Below are 23450 nucleotides of genomic sequence, written 5' to 3' on the forward strand. Positions count from 1 at the left end.
TAAAAGGCATAATTCTTCTACATACAATTGAAGCAAAGATTCTTCGATTCTTCTGTATTACAAATTTATCTCTCTCAACCTCATCAATGCCATTAATTTAAATAAAAATCTAAAACAAAATCTAAAATAAGAAAAATTGAACTCAATTCAAGTACTAGTTGAAGAAGAAGAAGGACCCAAACGAGCTCTTGGAGAAGTTGTTGGAAACAGAGGAAGCAAACGAGGTTGTTCAGAGTCTCTTGGAGTAGTTGAAGGTGATGGGTGTAAGAAAAACCCTTTTTCTCTTATAGCTTTTTCTTCAGCTTCAATGTTCAAAACTGGTTTAGGACTTCCATTTCCACATCGGTGACCATTTCCACCACCAGAGACGGTGGTTCTGTTAAACGGGTCCGGTATAAGAGGTGTAACAGGGCTAAGAACAAGTGCAGGAAAATCTAGGATACTAGGAGACAAAATTTCAGGCTTTCTAGGTGAAAAACTTGAAGGGTTGTTTGAATTTGAAGAGAAAACAGGAAGTAATGGGTTTAGGTGAAGATTTTTCAGAGAGTTTCTTCTTTCATAGAGTTTGAAACCAGATTTTTTGGGTGGAATATGGTTTCGCAGGTTGTTGTTGTTGTTGTTTGAGGAAATTGATGATGTTTGTTTTGTTGTTGTTTCAGTGGATCCGGTTAACATTTGAACAACTTGTTTGAATGAAGATGGGTCAGCTTGAACAAATGTTGTCGGGTATGGGTTACCCGGTTCGGATCTGGTGACTGGTTTTGGTGGGTATGGTGAAGGTGGGTTATGATGAATTGTTCCATTGTTGTTGTTACTGTTGCTACTGCTACATGAACTGTGGCTATAGCGTGGTGAGGGAAGAGATGTGTTGTTGTTTCTTGGTGATTTCATGTTGTTGTTGTTTGACTCCATTGTTAGAGAGAGAGAGTAGAATGAACTATGTTGAAGGGTACCCTTTGTAAGTTTGGTTTGGTTTGGTAAGAAATGTATTTGTAGGACCCTTTGTTGAGACTTGAAAAAACTAATTCATCTAACTACGCGCTTTATAGGGAGTGAGCTTATGTGTTTATATATAGATAGATATAGACATGTATATATAGATTGTGCAGAGAAGAGATAGAGTACTCTGTTTAAGATCAGGGGAGGGTAATAGTGTCATTGTCAATGTCATTTTTGTTTACTTTTGAAATTTAAATCTTTATTTTTGTTATTAAAATATTTTATGTGCGCATTTGGAATTATTTCATGTATTGAATTTCTTTTTTAAAAAAAGTTGTTTCTGTTGACTGAATGTAGAATGAAATTATTACTTCTTGTATTGATTCATATGTGAAATTTGAAAATAATAAATTTGGTCATATTTGTTTAATGTATCATAAGACTAGGGGAGGGTAATAGTGTCATTGTTAATGTCATTTTTGTTTACTTTTTATATTTAAATCTTCTATTTTGTTAGTAAAATATTTCATATACTTAATTGGAATTATTCATGTATTAAATTTCTTTTTTTTTTTAAGTTGTTTTGTTGACTGAATGAAGTATGAAATTATTACTTTTTGTATTGATTCATGTGTGAAATTTGAAAAATAATAAATTTGGTCATATTTGTTGAATGTATGAAAAGAAATAAAATAGATTTGGTTTATTCAAATTAAAGACATGAAAACTTTAGAATATTTTATTGCATGTGAGGATATTTTTCTATATTTAATTTATCTTTTTTACTTGTTTTATAGTATATATTTATAAGAAAGTCATAGTTGGACTAGGAGTTATAGTTAGTGGTCAATGGCTAGTTTATGTATATATTAATGAAAGTTGGCAGTCTGTATATGGTTGTATCTTTATCATGTGTAAAGTATTGCCAAAATATAATAACTGTCCACATGCATACTATTGCTAGCTTTTTTTTTTTGTGTGTATAATATTCATTACTTTGACCATCTATTCAAACAATATATTTTAAATATCATTTTTAAAATATATAACATTTAATACATAAGAAATACAATTTGAATACAATGAATAAAATTTCTTAATTTCTAAGTCATCTCTTTAAATAATAATTGTAAAAAAAAAAAATCATCTTTTTTTTTTAACAAATCATCTCTTTACATGCATAACTGGGTTTGTCTAACATTTGCAATACTGTACATGTTTTTTGAGGGAAATAATGTACATGTTAAAACAACTAAAAGTATTAAGTTTTTATTGAAAAACAATAATTATTTATTCAAAAGTTATATATTAAATACAAGATGTACAAGTTCCAATGCAAAGTTACTATTTGTATGGGTGTAAGTGGTTCAGACAAAACTAACGAAACTGAAAGTCCAAACTGAACCAGACCGAAAAAATATCCGACCTTGTTTGGTTTGGTTTGAAACCGATCCGAACCAATCGAAACCTATCTAGTTTGGTTTGGTTATGGTTTTTCATTTTGAGATCCGTAAAAACTGATGAACCAGTCTGATGATAACCACACTCCTTATCTTACTAATATTATTCTACCTCACACAAACTTATGGTTAGGCCTAAAATTAAAGTTCAACATAAAATATTTTTTAATTCATTCACTTTCTCTCATCTTCATCTCATTTCATTAGTCAGACTCTTTCATTTCTACTAAAAAAGAAACCCTAGCCGTCAACCATACCAAACCCATTGTTCATCGCCGCTGGTCACCGCTGAGATAGTTCATCTCTTGGTTAGTTTTATCATTTTTATGCCATTGATTTATACGGATTATATTTCATTGTTTTCCATGTTCATTTTCTATGTCATTGATTTATACACGGTTCTATGAAATATTTTGTGAGAATATGAATTTTTTTAATTGTACATTTAAACAAACCGATCAACCGAACCAAGCCGATTAGTTTGGTTCGGTTTCTTTTTAAACCGAACCAATTCAAACCGAACCATTACACCCCTAACTATTTGAAACTTCTTAACTTATACAAATTTGCGCATGATAATAAAACTCTTGTTATATTAATCACCAGAAGAAAAAAAATAACAATACGTGTATTTATACTATATATATATATATATATATATATATATATATATATATATATATATATATTATGTGTTTTTCTCTTTTCGATTTTACCATTTTGTATAAACTAGTTTATTTGTAATTTACTCTTTGTTTATATAAAAAGATACTAAGTTTAACCGTAACAGTTGTTTTTTTAAATTTATCATTTGCTTAAACTTTTTACCACTTCATCATTCCTTATCAATAATATAACTTATTTTTTAAAAATATTGATTAACTTTTTGCAAGATCTAGCACAACTGATAAAGTCAAATTTGTTTGTCGGATATTTTGCGTTGTTATCGGGTTTAAACTCGGGATCTCTCCTTTATATACATGAGTTTTAGATGTGATTGTCACTTCTTTAAATTATAAATGTTAGACAATTTAATTCCTTATGTTCTTTCCTTTTTATTTTGGTCACTCAAACAAATATTAGACAAGTCTTTAAGTTACAAAATTTAGACACTTGAGTCCTTCCAATCTAGGACAAAAATGTCTTAGTAATCGTAACTTAATGGGCTAAAATGTTATATGTTCATAACTTAAAGACCAAAATTAAAGGAAAAACTTAATGGATAAAATTGTTTAAAATTTTTAACTTAAGGGACCAAAATGAATCGAAACCAACTTATTGGACCAAAGCAAAATCTAAAAATAACTTAACATGCCAAAGATGTAATTTAATCATAAAAATGCAAACGAGCAATCAAGTGCATGTGAGGTGGAGGAAAAAGCTTGAGGACTTAGTATGTAAATAAAAGTAACAAGCCTTATTCAACAATCACCTTGTCGACAACAAGAGTAGTTAGAATTTCAAACACACGCGTTGAACAAAGTCAAACCTACATAGAAACACATCGTCGAAGACCGTTATCAGCCTAGAACACATGGCAAATTTGCATGCTTGTGACACCTTTTTTTATTTTCAATGCATTGATTACACGTTTTTTCATAAATATTTTCTACTTATGATCCTTAAAGATTGCCCTGGAGACACTAGTTAACATTTCCCCTTTAATAAATAGGGATACATGGGCACTGTTATAATGGTTGTTTAACGCATTTATAAATCACATCTAACACATAAAGTGATCGTCAATTGTGTTTGTACATGATTAAGTATGTCATTTTCATTTTCTTTATTTATCATTTTCAAGTCATTTACATTTTCTACTTTCTACACTTTAAATTTCTTAAACATTTACTTTACCTGCACTTTAATTTTCTGCGCATTTACTTCTCATGGACTTTACTTTCTGCATTGTACTTTTCTTTACACGCTACTACTATTTTTTTTTTTTAAGTCCTTTATAATTTTTTCATGATACTAATTTCATGATATATGTGAGCAACGAGATAACACATACAAGAACTTGTTCTTCGACCGTAAACGTTGCAATCTTATTTTTTTAAAACTTGTTAAAACCCTACATTAAACATTCTATTTGTTGATGATTGTTGATAGACGAGCTCCTATTCCTATAATATATAAAAATTAACTCCATGTGATACATAAGGAGAAAGGGAACAACCCTTAGGGTCTTCACTGGTAGTTTTTGGAAAATAATTTATCTACGTTGTAAGAAAATCAGTCACCTCCAACTATAGGCTAAGTTTATCATTTTAGAGATTTTGAGTGTCTATCTATGTTGGGGAGTTTAAAGAGCGTTTGGAGCGGCAATGGGCTAAACGTCTAGGATTCGTTAAGAGAGAAACACCACACTCTTACCCGAAACCTTAAGGCTATGAGTTTCCTCTCTTATATATCCAACATTTGCTCCATTTTTAGTTGATGTGAGACATTATCACTCACACTTGATTTCCAACAATCTAAAAATAAAAAATGTCGTACGTCTGAGTCTCACGTTTGAAATAAATTTAAATCATTCTTTATTCAACTTGAACTTGTGTATTATAGTAAAAATTGTCGTATCTTTAGATGGAAAATCTTACATAATGTAATTGCACTATATTGAGTGATATATATTAGGCTTATTCATGGTGTAGTACTCTATAATTTCAAAATAGATATGAATTTTGGTGCTTCTTTTCGCATCCATGCATCTAAATGCTGCGAGTTATGGATGTGTTTTAGGGATGAGTTCATTCTTTGTTTCAACCAATGTTAATCTTGAGCTTTAATATCTAAGTATTCATATGGTAATGTTACGTCAAACTCAATCAAGAAAGTATTCATATGAGAACTTGTTCCTTTAAATCAAGAAAATACATCGTATTAAACGCGCCAACAAAGAGGGTGGGTTTTGTTTGAAAGAGTTCCATATGGTAAGGTTACATTGGTGATATTAAGAATTTTAGGGCAACATGAGTTAGTGGGGCTGTTGTTATAATATGACATATAGAACAGAAAGAGTCAAAAAATAGTTTAATATTTGCCATTGACTCTCAGGCTGAGCCCATCACATTATTATGTAGTATCTGACTACGCCAAAGCACGGGCGATTTCATCCTTGTGCCTTGTTTGGGACGACTCTTATTATATCATCTTCCACTTTTTCATTAATGGTAACAACTCTGATTATACAATTCTAGAAAATTGACTAACCCTATTATTATATTTTGATTTGATACATCCTATTCAAAATCCATTTATTAAATTAACCATTTTTTTTAGAGACTTTATTAAATTAGGAAAATGCTAACAAGTGCCCTAAGGGCATTGTTTAAGCATTTAAAATTAGCAACTTTTGCATTGGAAATTGTACGATTTTGACTTTAACAAATGTTTGACTTGTATTTTCAAGACATAATTTCCTTTTGTGGGTTCCTTAAACAATGCTCTTAGGGCACTTGTTAGCAAGACCTATTAAATTAACCATTGTAATTCCACATTTACCCCTGACAATTGGTACTAGTACTCATAATACATGTCCCACTCTTACAGTGTCCTGTCTTGTATAAATTTGTTTGGTACAAACATGTTCATAAGTTAAAGTTTCTTTAATTTAATGTCCCCACCATCCTCTATGATATCTCTCTAGAGCATAATCTAGTTTGCTAAAGTTTGTAAATAAAACTATATCTGGTTTGTTTGGTAGAGAAGAAAAAGGATATGAATCGGGATATAAAATTAAAACCTTTCCAAATTCATGAAGATTAGATTAGACAAATGCTTTGGTTATCCGTCCATGTTAAGGTCTTACACATGAGGAGTTCTGAATTTGTTTTTATTTGTCAATATGTCAATGCTAGTAGTAGCTTTCACTTTCCTACAATTAGATGTACAATATTAGTAAAATCCTTTTAATCATTATTATTAGTTCTAGCCTTTTTTTCTTTGTTTTTTAGATGAAGCAATTGACCATTTCTTACCTTGAGTAAATTCATAAGGGTCAAATCAAATTCCAATGGAATAAGTATATATCAACAATTTAGTTAGGGCGTCGATGTACATAATGGCCTCTGTCTAATTTTTCTATGGTTTTAGTTGACCAACAAAAAGGAAGATCAATTTGGAGTTGAAAGGGCTTATATTACTTATTTTATACGACTAATATAATATTGTTGGGAAGTTATGGATTTAAATATGATTTTTATCATCGCAAAATACTATTTTTTATTTTTAGTCCTTTGAATTCTTTTTTGTTTTTAAACCTTGTAAATACCCTTATTTTATTGGTTCTTGCCATTTTGTTTTAATCTCTACAAAAAAAAAAAAAAACGGACCCTATAATTAATTTTAGTTTTTATTTTGACGGATTAAAACCAAATATTTTTTTTGTCAAGTAACTTAGTGGCTAGATTCACACACATTATGTGTAGAGAAGTGAGGAATCCGGGGTTCGAACCCCGGCCTCTACACAAATTATCTATGTAGCTACCGACTGAGATACACTTACTGGACAAAACCAAATATTTTACTTGTACTGAACAAACCAAATATTCTAGGTACTATAGGGATAAATTTTAATAAGAGCAAATTTTGCAAGAATTAAAACAAACAATCCCAACCCCAAGATCAAAAAGTGATATATTTATATGGACTACGGACAAAAAAATATGGAAAATGTTAACGAGTATCTTTACGGTATTCCTTAACAACATTTAAATTGTAAGTTTTTTTATAAAAATTGATGTATTCAATGCATTAGAAATTGAACCATTTAACTTTTTTTATAAACATTTTCTTAATTATAAATCTTTAAAGACTGCCCTTAAGACTTTGTTTGCGAGTTTGTAGGGATGGCAATGGGTACCCAATGGGTAAGGTACTATAGTACTCTACCCCATACTCGCGTTTGTAAAAAATGCCCGTACCTGAGTCCGTACCCTCGTGGGTAACAACTTTAGTGCCCTTCCTCATACCATATGGGCACCTAAGTACCCATACCCGCACCCATTATATGCACTTTAACTATGAAAAGACAATAAAATATGTCACAATCGAAAATAGAACTATGGTCCCAAAATTTTCAAATCAACTCATAAAATAATACGAATCATAATATTTAACTAAATAAAAACACATCCAAAATATCCCTGGAAAATAAAAGTAAAAACATTCAAAATACATATAAAAAAGTGCATACTAAAATAAACATCAAATTGATCTAAGGTGTGAAGGGAAGGATGTAACGGTTACTGTATTAGTTTTTAGGTGTATGTATAGACGTAAATAGTTAAATAAATTAAATAATTATGCACCAAAAATAAATAAAATATTTATTATATTATATAACTATGTATATGCGGGTTGCGGGGCTGGGTAGTATAGTGCCCTTACCCGCACCCATACCCACTTAAATTTGCGGGTAATTACTCTGACCCAAGCCCATGCCCATGAAAGTGGGGTTTTACCCTATCCATATCGGGTATTTTTTGCGGGTGCCCATCGGGCCTGGGTCTAATTGTCATCCCTACGAGTTTGGAGGGGAGGGGAAGGGAAGACTTTGAGGGGATGGAAAATATGAGGGAAAATGGAGAAACTATTCAAAGCTTTTAAAACAGTAGTTTTTTAGAGAATGATAAATTACTGCATATGATTACTATATTTTTAATTTTAAAAATAATATTGAAGAATTCATATAAACTCTCTAAAACCCTCCAAAACCCTCGTCCAATACAATTTTTTAGTTCCCCCAAATGAGGAGGGTTTAGTATTATGAAGAAAAATTAACCCCCCCAAAGTCCTCTCCTCTCATTTTCCTCTATTTCTTCCACTTGCTCATTCTTTTTTTCTCAAGCCTTCCCTTCCCTTCTCCTCCAAACTTGCAAACAAAGTCTAAGACACTCGTTAGAAAAAAAAAATATATTTAAAAGGTTAAAACATATTTAAATCAAAATTATTCCCTAAAAAAAACCAAAATTATACTATATGGTAATATTGATAGTTTTTGACTGATGGGGAAAACAAACAATTTCTTAACTATTAATGGCATCGAGGGGAGGGGGTTGAGTCAAATGAGCTTATAAGCTAAAAGCTAAGAGCTAAAAGCTCTTTTTTTGGGTTTACCAAACAGAGCCATGGATGATATTCTTTTCAAATACCTAGCTTTTTCACAAGTCAGATTTATTGATGCCCACATTGAGGTTGATACTTAATGCACAATGCCCCGAATCCTAAGCTACAAAGAAGAGCAAGAAAAAGTGAAAGTGAGTGGTGGATCCAATTCCCCTATTTATATAAACCAAAAGCTAAAAGACTATAAATGTAATAAAATGGTTGAGGGAAAGGAAGGGACCACAGTCCAAGTGCAACACTTAGCACAATATTGAGGTGCTCTAATCGTAGAAATAGACTATATTTAGAGCTACATGTAGCCACAAAACACGTTTTACCATAGCTTTATCCAATGAATTAATGAGTCCCCTTCATACATTAATTTTGTAAATCTCTCTTTACAAATGACTATTTCAATATTTGTTACTTAGCTCATTTACACTTTTTTTAATCAAAATGTCACTTACACTTTAGTTCGCCTTTCAAAAAAAAAAAAAAAAAGAAAGCTTACACTTTAGTTCATTTTTTCATTAATACTTTTCTTCTCTATTTAAGTAAAAAAATGTTATAATAGAAAAATGATTGATTTATTTTAAAAAAAGGCAAGTGTTACGAGGGGGATACAAAGAGGAAAATGTTACAATATAAACTTAGAATATAATTTAGAGGAAACTGTTACTTTTGGCTTTTTTCCTTAAAAAAGCATATGTGTGTGCATTGATTCATCTTATCTCAAATGACAATTACACTAGAAACTCTTTAATTTAATACTCAGTAAATTAATAAACTCTCTAAAATAATAAATTTGTCCGGTCCCGACTTGGGCCAATGTAAAAAATTGAAAAACTCGATAAAATAATAAGATAATAATTTTTTGGGAGATCCCTTTATAATTTTCGGTCCCAAGAAAATCATAAATTAATAATTCATAGAAACTGAAAAAAATATATTAAGAATACATTGAACACATTTGTTCCTCTTGTTTACATTTACTGTACTTCAAAAGTCATTATTGATTTCCAATGCATATGAACACAGTAGTTACTAATTTACGTTGAGTCCCAAGGTTCGCTGCAACGTAATTCTAAGAGGCATAGACTAATTTGCCTTTTTGTTTGGTATGTACAGTATAATTACTTAAAAACTCTTTAAATTAGTAATTATTATTAATTTATCGGTAAATTAATAACTCTCTAAATTAATAAATTTCTCCAGTCCTGACATTATTAATTTATAGAGTTTTAACTGTACTCATCTCACTTTCAAAATTTCTCATTATTGCAACTGTCGTTGATCGACCGACACTTCTCCAACGGTAGTTAAGTGTTACTTGACACTTTTTAGATCGAAAGAATCACTTTTAAATCGGTTTAACCGATTTAAAAAATACCTTAAATGACAGTTAACTGCCGCTAAGGATAAATAGATAATTTCGGGATGGATTGGAAAAAATTTGGAAGGCTAAAGAGTAACTTTCATTTTCAATTTCCTGTAACTGGGTTTCAATGTTCAATTTATTGGGTTATTTTGCAGAGCTAGGCCCCTATTTAAACGGGCATAATTCAAAGGAAATTGCTCTTAGACAAAAAAAAACATGTTCACTTTCACTCCACAATCACTTACATAATGGAGACTGTGTTCCCCAAGGTTGAATTATAAGGCTGGAATAGGTATTTTCCCTCATTTCATATTCTGCTAAGATCCAAAGGTATGTATAATGGAGCGCACTAAACATTAAGCTTAAACATAAGACATTTTTTTGGTGCCAAGTGTCAACAACAAGAAGACCAAATTCTTTTAATTGCAGCCCAGAAAGAAAGAAAGAAAAAAAAAAAACTGTGCTTTTATTTACAAAAAAGAAAACACAATCCCAAATTTACGAGAAAATTGACCAAGATGGATGAAGGTTCTTTGCCGTAGTAAAAAAAAATAAAGCAAATACTTTGGACTTCCAATAGCTATTCGACAATCTGTCACCTAATCTCCTTTCTTCACTGGTGCTTCTATAAGTCTTCTCCATACAATGCTCAACTCACTAAATGATACCCAACAATGTCATGCATGTTTAATTGCATCACCTTGCAGCTTCATTTTACTACTGTAGGTGATCTGTGTTGAACCAGAACTGTCCTTACTGTTCCTCATGAGTTGTATTGACTTCATTATTGGACTGTTGAGCTCCTGCATTATTAGGGGAAGTGTTGGAGTTGCCTTCATTCTGTACAAAAGTTAATTAAAGTAGTTGTCAATGCAACCTAAATAATCCACTTAAAAGCTAGAATATACTTCAGCACACCTCTGATGCTTCCGTCCCTGCCTCTTTTTCTTTTCATTGATGAGATGTAAGGGAGGGTAAACAAATCACAACAAATAAGGGAATTTAATTTAGGCCTTTAAACAAGTCATGTTTTTAGTGAGATGTGCTTTAAATTTGGGCTAGTATGTTAAAGAAAATCTTTTAACATTTATTCTATAGAAGAAGAGATTAACTTTACTTATCATCACTCCACCCATCCAAAACAAAAGAAAAAAAAGGAGGTAAACCATCTCATGAAATTATCACTCGAGGAGAAACTCATTTATTGTTCATCATCATTCAAACGTTTAGTAAATAATGATGCATAAGAACAGTGCATTTAATGAATTGTGTAATTCAAATATTTCAAATTTTCAATCGCCAGCCTCCTATGATTCTTTTAAATGATTGACATATATGTGACATTTAAATTTACATTGTGAAAAACTCCCCACAAAGGGTGCTGCCATTATAAATGTTGACACAAGTACTACAAATACCAAACATCATCAATTGCAGCATCATCAGTAACCAGAAACCAAAAAGGTTAATACAAATTTTAGTTCAATTCTTTGGACAAATATCTGGATTATCATTCGTAGGCTGGTTACTGAGAATCAGAGATAAAGCAGGTAGAGCTTTACCTGTTTAGTGAGACCATGAACGGACATAACTTCATAAAGCTTGCGCATAAGCATTTCTTCTTCCACCTAACAACCAGAACTCCAAAATTAGGGGATTCAAGTTTTTGTAGGTGTCATGTGATTTACATATTCAAAATACTAATCACCAAAGAAAAGTATGACTCTAATTAATTATTTCATGGATATTGATACACATTACACAACAAATAAAAACAAAACAAAACTATCCTATTCACATTATATCCAACAACAAAAAAGGGGAAATAAATATACATGATCACAGAGAGAGTGAAATCACAATCAAGTGTATGAGCCAGCTTAGAATTAGAGGCTAGAAAACAATCAATTTTTAAAGGTTTTCCTCTCCACCTCATTTGAGTTATTGTATTAGTAACTAAGGCAACTGAAAAATTGCAAATGAAGTATAATCATATGTTAAAATGTGTCATAAACATATCATACAGAAGATAAATCAACAACTATCGTGATAAATCAAAAGGGAAGACTCTTTTACTGCAAGAGACTGGAATCAAGTGGTCTAGATCCCTGGAATAATACAACTTACAACGAGATTACTATTCACATTGCAAAGACAAAGGAGCTGTCTAAACTGTGGTATAAGCATCTCAATCTCGTGTAGAAAATAAATTAGACAAAGAGCAGATAAATCAATATGCATGATTATTATGTGTCAAGATTGACACCAAATGAGCGAAAAATCATGAAGTTGTGTATTTTCCAACAGGAAACTGTATCACATTCTAATGACATCATTTTTCTCTCTTGAAAATGTCAGCCACATTTCTTGTTGCCACTGTTAGCAGTATAATAAATATGCCATTTCCTAAATTGATAAGAGAACAAAACCAAGAGTAAGAGGCAAAATACACACACCCAGTGATGTAAGACTACAAATCTCAATACCCGAGAAAGGCGTTTCCGATGTCCGACAGTGACACAAGACCGAAACATGTATTACATTCAACTAATTCTTTTTTAAAATTTTTATCGTTGTCGATGAGTCCATTTCAGTGCCGTGTCTGTGTTAGTGCTTCATAGATTGTGTGTGCAGAGAAATATAACAACCTGGAGTTTTTGCAATTCATGCAACATTGATCTGTATGCTTCCATAAGGACCTCATTCTGCGTATCCATATGCCTATTCACCATAAACATACAAATAGAATCAGTTAAAAAAAAACAGGTCAAAGAATAGAAACAGCAGATATCTCATTATGAAAAACACATAAAGGAGATAGGAAGTATACTTCAACAACTCTCCAGTGTGTCTTGGGTCAAATTTTCCATGATCCATCGTTATTGAAGAGCAAATCTGAAAAAATAACTGCACGCGTTAACAGGTATTCTGTAAATCCAAAAGGAATGTAACGTCCAAATTTGACTATTAAAGATTTAAAACATTTTCATCTCAGATGTGAATTGACTTTAAAAAATTTAACTTGGAACTTCAATCAAAACAACTTTGAATAAATGGATTTTACAAGATACGTTTACAATTTACATAAATAACAATTTTGAACAAAACAACAATGAGAAAGACCCTAATACTAGACTCTGATTGTGATCCGGCCTTTGATGGTAGTTTAAAAATGGCTTATACCTAAAAAAATAGAAATCAACATGGGGTGAGATATGAATTATCTCAGTGAGCTTCCCGACGTGGGATAAAAACAATCTTGCCATTGAACAAGGTTTTTCATAAGATGTAAGTATATTAAGGAAATTAAATATACTCGGTTAAAAGACATCAGTTAATTATGCACAATTAACATTACTATCACTTATTCTTAAAATTATCACTTATAAATAATATAAGCAATCCTCTTAAAATTATCACTTATAAACAATATAAGCAATCCTCTTAAAATTATCACTTATAAATAATATAAGCAATCCTCTTAAAATTATCACTTATAAATAATATAAGCAATCCTCTTACAATTATCACTTATATAAATAATATAAGCAATCCTCTAGGTCACCGAACGTGGGAACAACCGCGATAACCTAAATTATTCTAGACATTCTTTGGTAAGGCGGAGAATTAACTCCGATAAACGGTGCCCAGTTTACCCCTTCTTACACGTCCCGTAGACGGAGAATCCACCTAGCTAGGGTGAATCCTAATATTCCCACTCAACTTATCAGTCATCTAAACAATTATGAGACATTAACATATTACGGACAAGTAATGTCCAATTTCAATTCACCTTTAGATCAACCATCATCCTTTGATGTAACTTTTACCTTAGCATGTTATAAATCCAAACTCTACAAATGTTCATACGTCATCTTAATGTTTAATTATCTTAAAATTGTAGAGCATACATACACAATTTGTACTTTAAATCATAAGCCTCATATTAAAAATTATTTCATCAAACATCATACATGCATACAATTCTACAAAACCAGTCCCAAAATTCAGTTTTGTTAGTAAGTCAGACTTCAACTTCGTCTATTTAATTAAAATATCAAACGACGTCCAAATTGAGTAAACAAACATTCCATGGAAAGCTTAGAATGTCAAGTTTATAAATATAATTTTTATTTTGGAATATAAATATCCATTTAATTCAGTTTGAATGAAGAATACACACAGGTCCAGAAGCCGGACAGAAACTTTTATCTAACTTGCATCTAGGATTTCTCCCACTCTACTCGATAGAATTCAACATTTCTTGTGTCTATCTTGTAGGTAATTTTGTGTACTTTCTAATGGTCTAAGTTTCACTCATAAATGATATTTTTAGAAAAAGTTATGAGCAAAATACTAACAGGGTGTCCAATTACGGGTTTGCTGAAAGGTACTCTCTTGTCATTCCTTCTTTCACTTGTTCACATGATTTTACTCCTAAATTTCTCAGTCCCACACACAAATTAGCATGATTTCAAATTACAAATGACATTCACAAACAACAATAACTCTAACATCCTTACACACAATGAATCAAATGTAAACATACAAATTCATATGCAACATCAATCATTTCTAAATAAAATGCATGAATTATGATTTCTTCTCATTTCTAACTACTGGCATAAACCAGCTGTATCATAAACCAGCTGTATCAGATATAAAAATTCAAAATTAAAATTTCAATGGCAAACGTGAAGAACCGAAAAATTGAGTGAAGCAAATTGGCGACAAAATTGAAGTGGGTGTGTCAAAAATATAAATAAGATATAGACACAATTCAGCGTTTGGAATTATGCAAGTGACAAAGATAGAGGTGTTTTTTCGATGCTCCAATAGCATAATAGGTTGCAATGCACGAGCTATTTGTTTCAACTTTCACAACCTACATTGAGGTTTTGCTTTAGTACCTAATGTGTATGTAATACAACTAAGATTCCGTCGATGAGATTCTTTCAATAGCAACATTAATGATTCTTTAAGATTGAATTTCATCCTAAACTCTAAGGGCTCGTTTAGTGCACATGATAAGATAAAAGCAAGATAGGATATGGCTCCACTTAGTATCATTCCATGATAAATTAACCATAAAGAACAATATATTGTCAAAATTAAAATTATATCAAATTAAAATTGTCATACACATAAGTAGCACTGAAACAATCACAAAGTAACAATATATTTTCAACCACAATGCTTCATGCTCTTGCTCATCAAACCAGAAAAATTGTCTCCATAACCATAAGCTTTGTATCAAGATATCTATACAATCTGACATAATTATAAAATTCTTTAAGTGGTAGGCCAAAACTAACAGGGTGTCCAATTACGGGTTTGCTGAAAGGTACTCTCTTTTCATTCCTTCTTTCACTTGTTCACATGATTTTACTCCTAAATTTCTCAGTCCCACACACAAATTAGCATGATTTCAAATTACAAATGACATTCACAAACAACAATAACTCTAACATCCTTACACACAATGAATCAAATGTAAACATACAAATTCATATGCAACATCAATCATTTCTAAATAAAATGCATGAATTATGATTTCTTCTCATTTCTAACTAATCCAAGGTCCCATAACCCTAAATTAGTCCAGCTTAAATTCATGCATGAGGTATGAGGGAAGGGAAACCCACCTTAATTTCTATGATGAATGATGATGTAGATGCCACAAGCTTCCAATTGATCTTGAATTTTAGCCCTTTTTCCCAAATCCTAGCTTTTTCCACATTCCTCTTCAATTGAAACCCTAATTTTCTCTTACATAACTAATTTGATCTTTTCTATGCTCTCTCTCGTTCCCAAAATGGTTTAGCCATTACAACTCTTCACTTGCATGTGGTTAATTTGGTTGATTATTGACGAATTGTGGGTTTGGTGTGTTGGGAGAAAGTTTTCGTGTGAGATGAAGAGAGAAGTGAGGGAAATGTGTTTTTGTTTCTGATTTAGAGAATAATGAATTATATTTTGATCCAAGAGGTTTAGGTTATATATATCTATACAACTTATGGCATAAAGTTACTAAAATACCCTTGGTCAAATGCAACAAATCCTCTTGTGCCATATTCTATGTTTGGACTACTAAAAATAAGGCTTGGCTAAACATTTAATTTACCTTCCAATTCTAATTCACTTGGGTAGGTAATTAAGGATAAGATGAAGAATATTTAGCTAAGGAATTTGTGGGTCGTTACAGGGATCATGCTGAAACTGCATATAATCACCATGAAAACCTAAATGCACCTTTACTAGTAAAAGAAATTGCACAAATTCAAAATCTTGCAACCCAAAATCCTAAATGGCGAATAGAAGATGAGCACTCATTCTGAAATAACTACTGGCATAAACCAGCTGTATCAGATATAAAAATTCAAAATTAAAATTTCAATGGCAAACGTGAAGAACCGAAAAATTGAGTGAAGCAAATTGGCGACAAAATTGAAGTGGGTGTGTCAAAAATATAAATAAGATAGACACAATTCAGCGTTTGGAATTATGCAAGTGACAAAGATAGAGGTGTTTTTTCGATGCTCCAATAGCATAATAGGTTGCAATGCACGAGCTATTTGTTTCAACTTTCACAACCTACATTGAGGTTTTGCTTTAGTACCTAATGTGTATGTAATACAACTAAGATTCCGTCGATGAGATTCTTTCAATAGCAACATTAATGATTCTTTAAGATTGAATTTCATCCTAAACTCTAAGGGCTCATTTAGTGCACATGATAGGATAAAAGCAAGATAGGATATGGCTCCACTTAGTATCATTCCATGATAAATTAACCATAAAGAACAATATATTGTCAAAATTAAAATTATATCAAATTAAAATTGTCATACACATAAGTAGCACTGAAACAATCACAAAGTAACAATATATTTTCAACCACAATGCTTCATGCTCTTGCTCATCAAACCAGAAAAATTGTCTCCATAACCATAAGCTTTGTATCAAGATATCTATACAATCTGACATAATTATAAAATTCTTTAAGTGGTAGGCCAAAACTTAGACCGTAAAAATACCAAACCGGTAAAATTCTAAAAACAGTTACACTCTTTGAACAAATAAGTGAATAACAATATCATAATTGATTCTTAGAACCTCCTAACAATATCAATATTAATTGATACCACAATAAATAGGAACAGATAAGAACAAAATATCAAGCAGGGAACCTGCCGCTGCAAGGCAACAAATAGGAACAAACAAGCACCAACTTGATACAACAAAATGAAAAGAAATACACATTGAAAAGAACATAAGCAGACTATCCCCTGATGCAGTTCACAAAGTAACGCAAAAAGGTTATAGAACATATGGTTCGAGCTTAAATGAAAACAACGAATAACGAAAACTGATTAACTAGCTAGAGGTTGATGATGAAGTGAAGTTGGAAGGCTAGAGGTTGATCACCGGAGCGTTAAACGGATATGGGATACCAACGGTGGCAAAGGATTAGAACCAATTAGGTGTGTAATAGGGAATCATATCAGAACAAAATTTATTTAGTGACTAACTTGAAAAATCATCAATTGTATATCTAACCCTAATTCAAGAAATAATCAAAACACATGGACGAAGGAAAGGGGGTATTCGCCACCGATATCCTCTGCACCCACGAAACCCCACGATGTAGAAATTGGAAAACGCAGAAACATGCATACGAAATTGAAAGCATAAATCAAACGCAAAACACACAACAATGGCATGAATTGAAATGACGGAAAGAAAGAAAAAAAACAAATCAAATCAAGAACACAATTTTCTAACCTTGGTTGTTTCAAAATTGCTTCGAGAAGAACTGTTTTGGAAGAGGAGATAACAATGAAGGAAGGGTTTTCAGTTGGAAGAGAAGAGAACGATTGCAAAGGTTTTGGGTGAATTGTGAATTGAATTTTATTTTAGGGTGTTCTTATCATTTACGGATGTAACCTAGAGTTATAATGGGTGTGAGTGTGAGTGTGAGTGTGAGTGACTCGAAACATTCTTCTCTCATTCCTTCTACTCTAGGTCGGTCTCTCTGTTTTGGATTCTTGGAACAAATAAATCTATTTTTTTCATCAAAAAATATCACTATGTCCCTTTTATTTTCATGGAATTGTCCCTTTTAATTTTAAGTGTTATTTTTGAAGAATTATTTTTAACCGTAAAATAAAAAACTATTACTATAACTTTTTTTAAAAAATTTCCCAAACTAAGTACTCCCTCCATTTCAAAATGAGTGTCGCTTTAGCCAAAAAAATTTGTTTCAAAATGAATGTCACTTTCAATTTTCAATGCAATAATAGTTTTTTCTTTTCAATTGTACCCTCCAATTAATACTCTGCACACTACTTCCAAAGTATTACTTTTAAAACTAATCAATAGTTAATAAGGATAGTTTGGTAAAATAATCATTCTCTTTCTTTTAATCATTGCATTTCTTAATATGTGTGTAAACACCTAAAACGACACTCATTTTGAAACGGAGAGAGTAGTAATTTCATGTGTCTAGTTGATTTGAAAGAATAATTACATGCAATAAATTTATAAAGCAATTCATACGACACTCGGACACTGCCTTGCACAGCTGCACAACTATGTTTAAATCCAAATATACATGTAGCCTACTTTATATCTTCAAGATAATGTACAATATCAACATTAATCTACTCTTTTTCTCCCTTTCTGAGTCAAGAACCCTTGCAAAGAGGAAAAGGTGAAAAACCATAAGAAAAAATGGGTATTTTTCTGAGGTATTTTTAAATATATAGTACATGAATTTCTAATAATTTGAATGAGTCCCTAACCAACGTAGAACGTAAGACCAAACTACCAAAGAAGCTGCAATAAAAAACATATGATTGATAGATCCCTACTTTCCGCATCCTCTTGACTCTTAGGGTTTGTTTGGAAGATCAAAGAAAGTGAAAGGAAAGATAGTAAGAGGAAAGATTGTGTAAAGAATGAAAGAGAGTAGAAAGTGAATGGAAAGTGAGATGATTATTTAGTCGTTTGGTATGAAAGAAAATGGAAAGAAAGTTAAAGGAAAGATAGATCTAAGTTTAATAAAATGACATAAATATCCTTACATTAAAAATTGATATTATATTATATAGAGTAACATATATTAATTAATAAATAAATAATAACCCCTAAAAAAACAAATAATAAAATAACGGTACTATTATTGCATGATATTAGTATTTAGTAGTAATAAAAATTTAATGCGTGAATCAAGTCACAGGTGAGAAAAAAAAAAAGCACATGTCATTAAATTCTTTTTATTCAAATAATGGTAATATTGTAATTTTACGATTTTGGAACCTATGCCCAAGCTTTCTTCGCTGCATTGAGGGGGAAAGTTTTATAAAGTGGACCCCACCAAACTGACACTTTCTTTCCACATTGACAAAGCAACCAAACAATGGAAGCACGTTTTTCGATAAACTTTCTTTCCTCTATTCTTTCTTTCCTTCTTGTTTCTGCTGTTCCAAACATAGCCTTAAGAACAACAAAGACTCTGGGGTAACCACTCCACGATGAACCAAATTATCTTTTATCAGAATCCTCTTATTTACAGTTCTCTATGCTAATAACGAGACTTTGAGAGGCACCACTTTATTCTAAATAATGTTTGAATAAAGAATCTTGTCTAGGTTGATCTCCTTGTGTTAAAATATGGTAAATTCCTATTCCTGAATAACCTTCCTCGTGATCATATTTCCAAAGTCATTTGTTCGCAACATTTTCCATCACAACAAAATTACCTAGTAAAGAAACACATGAATCAAAAGGCGACTAAATCATGAACATAAAAACCATGCATTGTTGCATCTCTAAAATTATTTATATCCTTTGAGATCCTTTTTTTCTATGGAGAAGAACATGCAACTCTAGGATCCCACAGGAATGTTAATCTTTACAAGGCATCCAATTGAATCCCACTACTAATTTGATATTCATCCGGTTTGAGTTATGAAGATTTTAACATTTTTAAAGATAATACTATTAAGATTTTAAAAACAATATAAAGATTGTATATACCAAGGCCCTATGAAATAGCATTTACTTGATGAGAAAAAGTTGACAAGAGCACATTTCTATTCATACATCTTGCACATTGCACAAAAAAAAAAAAAAAAAAAAAAAAAAAACTAAACCCGTATACCCAACTAAAATAGTTTCTGAGAAGTGAGAGCAAGACAATTTTCTAAGTACAGGAAAATATATTACTTAGATAAACAAAAGATCTTTTTTTTTTAATACTGAATTCTTACAAGAACATCAATCACACACATAAATGTCACTCTTTATTATGCAGTGATAATTCAAGCTCCAAACACCATAATTTAACACGAAAGTGGAAACCAATCTCTCAACACTAAAAAACAACAATCTATATAAACTCGAAATTTATAAACTCTAATTTTCTTAACGGGGACATTTAGGCTCAAATGCAAGAGGTCCAACCGTGTAGAGAATAAAGGGAAGACCCTTAGCCACAAACGGCTTCTCGGGCCTAAGACCAGCACCGGTAAGACCACCATGAAGGTTCGAAGGCTTTAATCCATTCGGTGCACTGACTAAAACAATGTTGCACTTATGAGCTGCATAGCTTGTGATGTTCTTTGGTCCTTCAATGAAAAAATAACCGTTCTTATCAGTGGTCTGGGTTTTTTGGACCAACTTGTACTTTGTGTTGTTGCATTGAAGCTTCACAACGGCTCCTACAATTCAATTTCAAAATACATAAAATGATGGTTAGTGTCGTTTAGCAACAAAAAGGTACATAACGTTGTCATATCAATGTAAAAGGACCCAACAAAATAGCTATTATGAGTAAGCGTGCAGCTTTACTAAAACGACAAAGTAGCTTTGGCTTAAAGCTTTTTTATTTCTTTACCATTCTTGGATTCTCCTCTCTTAACAGTACTTAACACACAAATCCACACTGTTCCCTTAATTGCAAACAATGATTAAAGTTTCTCCGGGGAACATAACTTTTTTACGTAATTAAGTATTTTAAATCATTATGTTTACTTCTTTTGACGAAATTAAATTCCTTAAAATATACTCTATTTTTTCAGATTAAAAAAACTTTGACAAAGTGAGTACTACTATTTTTCTATTCCCAATGTTAACATGTGCCCTCTAAGGGCATATGTTAGGGAATTTAAAATAGAAATAATTCTCTTAAAAGTTGTGCATTCAACTTTATTCAACTTTTCAAAGTCAAACTTTTGTTCTTTTCTATGAAAAATTTTTAATTTTGGATTCCTTAACTTGTGCCCTAACTTGTGCCCTAAAGGCACAAGATAACAAGACCCTTACTTTTATACTGTAGCAGTACTACGTTAAAATATGGAGGTAGTAATTCCTAAAAAATAATTTCACAACATAAAATAAGTAATATTGTATTCAAACATTAAATTAAACATAACTCTTGTCAATTAAGTAGATTTTGCTTACATGTGTTTTTTTAGGGAAGATTTTGCTTACATGTGTGTTGTCATAGTTTTACTCATTTTTTTTGACAAGTCATGGCTTCTTTTATGACACTTGTAACAGAGTTTTTTTGCGTCTTACATTGATCATTTATAAAAATAAAAACATTACACCAATATTTTTCTAAACTTTGGATTTGTAAACTTTGGGTGATTTACAAGAAAGAAAAAAGAAAAGAAAAATCTAGACATATATAGATCTGTAATATTAGATGAACAAAAAAATGGGATTTAAATTTATAACTTTTTCCCAAGAGTACCCCCAACATCACAGATAAACCTAAAAAGGGAATAATTGTTAGGTCGTCTCGTAGAATCTTAGCCATTAATCTCGTAGATCTACGGCTATAGTAATATTTTAGATCTATATGCTGAAGTTTAAGAATCTAATTTATATCCAATATTCATAGTTCAATTCAAACAGTGGAAATGCTTATTATCATAATAGATCTAGAAGAAAAAAAACATAAAAATGAACATGAAAATGATATTACTAAGAGATATAAAAAAACTACTTTGTGAAATAAAAAGACATAAAAAAAACTACATTAGCATGAAAATAGAGTTTAAGCATAGAGAGAGAGAGAGAGAGAGAGAGAGAGAGAGAGAGAGAGAGAGAGAGAGAGAGAGAGAGAGAGAGAGAGAGAGAGAGAGAGAAAAGTTAAAATAAAAGTTGAGAAACAAACCAAGAATTTGAGTAGCTCCCAAAAGAGTATCAACACCAGCATACTTGCAAGATTTGACATAAACAACACCTTGAACAGCTATAAAGCTTCTAGGGAGGGGTGTAGGATGCAATGGTGGGTGTGCTGGAGCAGGTGGGTGTAATGGAGGGTGAGTTGGAACAGGAGGGTGTAATGGGGGATGAGTTGGAACAACAGGGGTGTGAACAGGTGGGTGTAGTGGTGGATGTGCTGGAGCAACAGGTGTGTGGACTGGGGAAGGAGCAGGAGGGTGAGGATGATGGTGGTGGTGGCCGTGAGTTGGTGGTTTAGCAGGTACAGGTGTAGAATGGTAAGGAGGGTGTAGAGGGGTGTGAATAGGAGAAGGAGTAGGAGCAGGGGTTGGTGAGTGAATGTGGTGGTGGTGATGGTGGTGAGGGGCGTTAGCCGGTGGGTGAACCGGTGACTTGGTTGGTGGGTGAAGTGGAGCTGGTGTTGTGTGAGGAGGGTAAGTTGGGGTAAGAGTTTCAAGCTCTTCAGAAAATGCAGTGAAAGAAGTGAGTTGAAGTAAAAGTAGCAATATTGCAAGGGTTTTAGCCATTTTCTCAAAGTGTAAGAGAAAGTAACCCTAGAAAGAGAGAGGAAGAGGATGTGATGTTGGTGTTATGAGAGAGTGTGAGTGAGGGTTGATTTATAGGAGCTAGTGCCCAAATTTATTGTGGTTTTTGTTTATATGTAAATATTTTTTTAAAATAATTTTGTTTCTTTATTATTTCTTTTTATGCAAGATATAAGCAGAAATTTGGGGAGGTGTTCTGAAAACTAGGAAAACAATAGGACAATAGGTAAATGTTAAAAATATTTAATTGCATTTTTGTCTCCAATTTTATCAAACTTATAAAATTTAATTTTTTAAACTCAAACTTTTTGATCCTCTAATATTTTTTTAAACAAATCAAAATGGACTGATCCTCTAATGTTATGTTTGGTTTCGAATGTTTGATATGAACCCAAATGGTTCCATACTTATACTAATATTGCATTGGTTGCAATTTTGTCTCTAACTAATATTTTTAGCCTTAAAAAAATGTGATTTTTGAGCTCAAAAGTGTTATTTGTAGCCTAATCTTGAATCAAAAGAGAGATGATACTAATGTCGAAACCAAAAATTCTCCATTTGGGGGCAAAAATTCACTATTTTGGGGTAAAAATAAAGGTTGAGACCAAAATCTTAATCTTAATACTTAAGTGATAAAAAGTACAATTTTAAAAAGAATGGACTATTTTCCTGATTTTGGTGATTTTGACTAGAAGTAAATTGAATATATTGTTATTCATGTTTAAATACATTCATTTAAAAGGGAATCGAATAATGAGTTCAAGACTAAAATTCAATTCTAAA

General features: G+C 31.7%; 2 protein-coding genes and 1 pseudogene across 4 annotated transcripts; all 3 read right to left on the reverse strand.

Annotated features, from left to right (window-relative positions):
* LOC146932353 (VQ motif-containing protein 4 pseudogene) lies at positions 1–1321 on the reverse strand (annotated as a pseudogene). Its single transcript, XR_015007080.1, has one exon. The product of XR_015007080.1 is annotated as a VQ motif-containing protein 4 pseudogene (transcript).
* An 8897-nt stretch (positions 1322–10218) lies between these two features.
* LOC146932354 (uncharacterized) lies at positions 10219–17958 on the reverse strand. 2 transcript variants are annotated; one of them, XM_085704009.1, is made up of 5 exons: positions 17671–17958; positions 12716–12780; positions 12534–12606; positions 11448–11513; positions 10219–10725 (listed from the first exon to the last, which is right to left on the reverse strand). In XM_085704009.1, exons 2-5 carry the CDS (start codon positions 12760–12762, stop codon positions 10639–10641), a joined length of 273 nt encoding a protein of 90 aa, XP_085560135.1. In that variant the 5' UTR covers positions 12763–12780; positions 17671–17958; the 3' UTR covers positions 10219–10638. The 2 variants fall into 2 exon arrangements, with proteins under 2 accessions (XP_085560135.1, XP_085560136.1); XM_085704010.1 differs by lacking the exon at positions 17671–17958 and adding an exon at positions 15531–16865.
* Positions 17959–20170: 2212 nt separating this feature from the next.
* LOC146932355 (uncharacterized) lies at positions 20171–22713 on the reverse strand. The gene is made up of 2 exons (XM_085704011.1): positions 22073–22713; positions 20171–20609 (listed from the first exon to the last, which is right to left on the reverse strand). The coding sequence occupies exons 1-2, from the start codon at positions 22647–22649 to the stop codon at positions 20314–20316; spliced, it is 873 nt and encodes a 290-aa protein (XP_085560137.1). The 5' UTR covers positions 22650–22713; the 3' UTR covers positions 20171–20313.
* Positions 22714–23450: the final 737 nt, after the last annotated feature.

This window comes from Medicago sativa, chromosome 4 (genome assembly GCF_051527215.1).
Source record: "Medicago sativa cultivar Bolivia chromosome 4, Bolivia_mono, whole genome shotgun sequence".
Taxonomy (NCBI): domain Eukaryota; kingdom Viridiplantae; phylum Streptophyta; class Magnoliopsida; order Fabales; family Fabaceae; genus Medicago; species Medicago sativa.

Bases quoted from the DNA above. Each gene is read 5' to 3' on its own strand.
- LOC146932354 (XM_085704009.1), bottom strand. From the start codon at position 12,762: ATGGATCATGGAAAATTTGACCCAAGACACACTGGAGAGTTGTTGAA. The intron at 12,607-12,715 runs GTATACTTCCTA...TATGGTGAATAG, and splicing joins CACACTGGAGAGTTGTTGAA to GCATATGGATACGCAGAATG. The intron at 11,514-12,533 runs GTTGTTATATTT...TCTGGTTGTTAG, and splicing joins ATGAATTGCAAAAACTCCAG to GTGGAAGAAGAAATGCTTAT.
- LOC146932355 (XM_085704011.1), bottom strand. From the start codon at position 22,649: ATGGCTAAAACCCTTGCAATATTGCTACTTTTACTTCAACTCACTTCT. The intron at 20,610-22,072 runs GTTTGTTTCTCA...ATTGAATTGTAG, and splicing joins GGGAGCTACTCAAATTCTTG to GAGCCGTTGTGAAGCTTCAA.